Source organism: Nuphar pumila, chromosome 8 (genome assembly GCF_984573655.1).
Source record: "Nuphar pumila chromosome 8, dmNupPumi1.hap1.1, whole genome shotgun sequence".
Taxonomy (NCBI): domain Eukaryota; kingdom Viridiplantae; phylum Streptophyta; class Magnoliopsida; order Nymphaeales; family Nymphaeaceae; genus Nuphar; species Nuphar pumila.
Window position 1 is genome coordinate 108,937,566 of NC_143256.1, and position 5,508 is coordinate 108,943,073.

Sequence of the window (5,508 nt, forward strand, 5' to 3'; positions counted from 1 at the left end):
CAAGATAGTCATGATGGAAAGCTGAAAAAGTGATTATGTACCGATATATATACATATATGCATACCTATGAATACACACACACACACACACACACACACACACACACACACACACATATATATATATATATATATATATATATATATATATATATATATATATATATATATATATATATATATATATATATATATATATATATATATATATATATATATGCATGCAACATAGGTGGATGAGAGTGATGTTGATGAAGGTCAGTGGACGTAGGTATAGAGGGTATAGCTAATGCCAACGAATGTGATGAGGTGACATCTTGATGCTATTATAATCAATGGGTGCATTGTGAAATGTAACAGTTTTGACGAAGTATATAGGTGAAGATGCTGAATGTGAAGGGGCTGTGTAGGTGCAACAATGCTAACAGTGAGCTATACATAAGTGGAGGCTGGATACAAGGTATGAGGTGTTTAGTGATGCAGCTAACGCATCAGATAGTAATGTGGGTATGCAGAAAATGTATATTTAATGGAATGCAACATACTATGGATGACAATAAAAAAAAAAATTTGAATCAAAGAAAAATGCAGGAAACAATCATGAATTTTATGAACTACTATTACAATCACACTGACTTCTTGTAAAGAGGTGAACATAAGCATGGTAACTTACCCTGATTTCTCATGATCAGATTTTACTCTGATGCTAGGGTGGCTTGGTCTTAATCTTCACTCAATATCGGCCAATCAATTTTAGTAATAGTTGGAACGAATAGGCTTGGTATGGTGGGATGGCTGATAGGTGTTACATAGTACAACAAATGTGTTGAGTGTAGTGAGGTGCAGAGGTGACTGGAGGGATGTAATGTGCAAATGTGCATGATGTGTGGTTATGGTGATGACAAGGGATGAAGCCTGCTGATATGGTGTAACTGTGTATTAAGAAATGTGGCAGGTAAATGTGCTTGGATGCCTTATGAGTGCAGATATGTGTAGCAGGGTGGATACAACAGGGAATGAATTAGGCATGGTGAATGATAGCAGAGCAATGACAAAAGGCGACGTACGATGGATGCCAATGCATGAGTACTCCCAGGTGCATCCATGCGGGAATCAGTTTGAACATGAAAGGAGTTGTTACCAGGCTAAGGGCTGTAGTTCCCAAAAGAAGAAGATACATCTTTCCCTCAATAAAATGAAGATTTGAGGCACAACTTAAAAGGACAAAAGCAAATTCTCCAATTTGTGTAAGAGAAACGCCTACCAGGAAAGAAGACCACATTCCATAGCCGAAGGCCCTGGTCACCACACTAATCACTATTGTTTTTATTGTAACAACCAGAATGACAGATGCAAAAATATCTGCATGGCTCCACAGAAATTGGACATGTATAAGCATTCCAATGCTAGCAAGCAAAAGTGCCGCAAATAGGTTACAAATGGGCTCCACCTGACCTAGTGTATGCTGAGCAAAATCAGTGGTTGATATCATAACACCAACAACAAATGACCCCAACCCAAGACTGAGGCCAAGTTTATCATTGCACCAAGCTAATAATAAGCAAAAAGCCACAGAAGCTAGTTGATAAAGCTCATTTGTCTGGGAAGACAACTGGCTCATCAACTTCAAGAAACGAGGAACAAATGACCAACACAATATGGATGTAGCAGTCAGGAACACGGACAACACAAGCAACAATTTTGCTATGGATACAATCCCTTGAATAAGGCCACCATTGCCACCTAAAACTGGAAGCAAAGCAAATAACAGACCAACAACATAATTCTGGAAAATAAGTGCTCCGATTGTGACCTGGCTATGAACAACATTGGTACTATTACGCTCCACCAAAAACTTGAGCACCACAACTGTTGATGACATGGACAGAAAAGCACCAACAAATATGCCCTTTAACAACTTTGCACTGCATGGCACTACAGTCATGGTGTATAAGCACATGAAAATAACAATCTGGAGCAGACCAACAAATATTGCAGCAGGCCCAACGGCTTTTAACTTTGCTATGCTATATTTTGATAATAGTACTGAAATCTTGTACAAGTTGCTACTTCAGGGGGTACAAACCAAAAATTCTTCCATTCTGGGAAACCTGAACAGAAGGCACTTCCAGATCATCTTGATATAGATGAATATCATTTATTGATGTCCCTTTACTAGAAACAAATTTCACAAATCCACTGGAGGTGTGCCTGGCTGGCGCAGACCCTCTCATATCACAAGGTAAAGGGTTTATACTGAAAAATGTCACTTAGACTGGAAAAGCACCCATAGATTATTTCATAGTGTGAACCTAATGACAACAATTTCACCACTACAAGAGTAATCATAACAAACAAACATCATGCTTGGTATTTCTTAAGATGGATATTACATCTGCGACTTTATCAACACATTAATGAGGGACCATACCTCTTTTGCAGGGGAAGAGGATGCAGCTGGTGGATGGACGCCACAACAATATGGGGTGATGGCAATATCAATAAAACTTTTGAATTGAAAAGAACAGACATTCAATTATTATGATATCATAATATTGAAAAGAAGAGAAAGAAAACAAAAAAAAAGGAGAAGAAGAAGAAAAAAAATGATTAGATTGTGATACTCCCTTTTGCGTATCCTATGATGCCCAACATCACAGTCCCAGACCACTGATTTACGAAGATGAATGTAAGTTCTTTCAGTATAGAGAGGTTGAATAGTCACAAGATTAAGAATCTTGTCCTGCGATGCCCAAACCTCATCCATGTGGTATGCAGTCAGACACGGATATATAACATTTTGATAGGATGTCCATACATTTGTTATCAAACTGTCCTCATCAAGGAGTTTATCCAAATCCTTCACAGAGCTTCTCTTTTCTTATTAAAAAATTGTTAGGTAATCTGCCTTCATAATATTGGTCGATACCACCTTGGATTTTGGCTAAAGATTATTTCCAGACGTTATGGAACCAACGTGTTCAGCAAGAGAAAATGGATAATCATATACAATGATCATCTATACAAAACTGACTCTGCTCTGGATCAAACTTGATATCCCTTATAATCTCAGAGGGTTTTGGGTGTTGAAAGGCGAATCAATAAAGCAAACAATAAATCGACTTACCAGATGACTTCTGCAAATTAATCTCAGGAATAACCGTTAAGGTAACTGGGAGATACATGGTCATCTTCCCTGAGCATCCCATTGGCAGGCAAGTGGGGAATCAATACAGAAAATGCAGAATGCTAAAATACCCAATACGATCAGAATATATGCAGGAAAAAAAAAGGTAAGGTAACGTGAGAAAGCTTTGACATACAGAGATCCAGAAATTTCTTTATAACAGTAAGTTTCTTGCAGTAAACCTCATTGAGAATGACGATGCTGATGTAATCCAATATAGTATGGTATGCTAACAAAACATGATACTTATACAATAAAATCAAAAGAAGATGGAAGATAGAAATTGTAATGACAAAACAAAGATGACAGAAGAAAATATGAACAGAAAATAGCAATGAAACTCCCATCGATCTAACTTTCGATCATATGGAATAGCAGATAACGAATACAAGACAAGAAAACATACTTACAGGACCAGAGCATGATACTGAATGTTGTCATTCGTGAAATTGATGGAACAAAGAGAGATATGCATCAATCAGGAAATCAAAACATCTCAAGTAATTACGATCAACAAAAACTTAAAAAAAAATAACAAGAAATCAAATTGCAGTAGCGATGGCAGCAGTAGCGATGGCACTTTGAGCCATAATGCAGTAGACATAACCGTTTCAACATAAGAATCCAGATGAATATAACTAATTGGGGCTAAAGGAAAAAGCGGAGCGTAGAAGCAAAATCAAAACCCATGTCGATTCATCAAGACGGGATTTAAGATTTTGATGTAAACAAAGGAATGACAGACGAAGAATTAGGAACAAATCGACTTATAAATCAGAAAAAAAACAAAAATACTAAAAAAAAGATAAAATATGGGAAAGATGAAGGAAATATGTGGGAACCGTGGCTCCATTCATTGTAGTACAAGGGTGTATCGGGGTTTGCTACAGGCAACCCGATAACACCCATTGTGCGGTAATGGTGATAAAATCAAAAGAAATGACAAAAGATCAGAGTCAGAGAGAGATGAAGCTCTTACCTGATTCTGCAGGGATTCTTTGACAAAAGAGAGTTCTTCTTTGTTCTGGTATATGCCGAAGAAATAGAGGAGAAGCACCAGGAAAAAGAGGCGATAGGATGAGAAATCGATCTCTTCGATGTAATGACGAGGTGAAAAAAAAAAGGATTATAGAGAGAAAGGGGAAGAAAACCAGAGGTGGTGGAGGTGAAGAAGCGATGAAGGGGTGATAACGGATGCCTTTTAAGGTTTTCTTGAGTGCCTTTTTAAGGAAGGAGAGGAAGGTTTGAGAAGAAGATCAGTTGGAGATGGGCGGAGGAGGAAGAGGGTGGTTCCCCGATGGGCGAAGCAGAGAGAGGGTTTGAGGAGAAGAGGGTTTCGAGAGTGAGAAAAAAGGGGGGGGGGGTTGGGAAGGTTCGTGAAAATTGTTTTTTTTTTTTTTTGGTTTTCCAAAAAGAGGCTCTTTCAACAAAAATTTTCATAAAAATAGTTTTAAAATGAGGTTTTTAGTAAAATTAGCTTTTAAAAAGTTTTTAAAACCATTTGTTTTTCTCGTAGTTTTTTGGTATTTTATTATTTTCCATTTTTTTGCATTTTTTAGAATAAAATCCTAAAGTTTTACGAGAAAACAAAGATTAAAAACTAATTTTTTTTGTATTTTTGCAAAATATTTACAAAAGAGAGTTTTTCTGAGAATCCAAAGCTATTTCTCTGAAAAATTCTCCAGAAAGCGAATTTGGACCCGGAATGTGAAGTCATATCCGAGGTTTGGACCTCGAATCGAGAAAATATAAAATAGTGGATTAAAATGGGTGCCGAATGAGCTGTTTGAGCCATTCAGAAAATGTTTTTGATATTTTATAATTTCCATTCATAAATTGGGCTCAAATTTGGATCTTAAACACCGGGTTTGGCTCCAAAATCGAGTTTTGAATGAAATTCGATCCATAAAATCTGAAGAACAACTGAAAATTAACTTTGATTTTCTTAGAAAATGGAGCCATGGGCAAAAGGTCATTTTACAAACTTTTAAAAAAATTGGGGTGTTCACACTCATGCTTTGCACAAACCTCTGAAGGTCATTCTCACCTCGATTGGGTTCTCGATCTATAACAGTGTCCACTTGAGAATTGGGCCTGCCATCCTCCATCGGGGTTGAATCAAGCGTACCTGAATCAAGGTCTCCTGGGCGATCCTCGACCTACTTAGCACCTGCATCATTCTCCCCTGGCTGGAAAGATTTCGGGTCCAACAAATTTGCTTGTTCATGATAAGAATATATATCAACGACATTGAAGTTAGGTGAGATTTGCCAATCTTCAGGCAACTCAATGACGTAAGCATTGTTTCCAAAACACTTTAG

The 5,508-nt window shown here is 37.3% G+C and overlaps 1 protein-coding gene across 1 annotated transcript; it reads right to left on the minus strand.

Annotated features, from left to right (window-relative positions):
- Positions 1 to 1,021: 1,021 nt before the first annotated feature.
- LOC149830173 (K(+) efflux antiporter 5-like) lies at positions 1,022 to 4,096 on the minus strand. Its single transcript, XM_090015397.1, has 4 exons — positions 4,030 to 4,096; positions 3,324 to 3,416; positions 3,128 to 3,196; positions 1,022 to 2,046 (listed from the first exon to the last, which is right to left on the minus strand). The coding sequence occupies exons 1-4, from the start codon at positions 4,094 to 4,096 to the stop codon at positions 1,022 to 1,024; spliced, it is 1,254 nt and encodes a 417-aa protein (XP_089871523.1).
- Between the last annotated feature and the right edge of the window lie 1,412 nt (positions 4,097 to 5,508).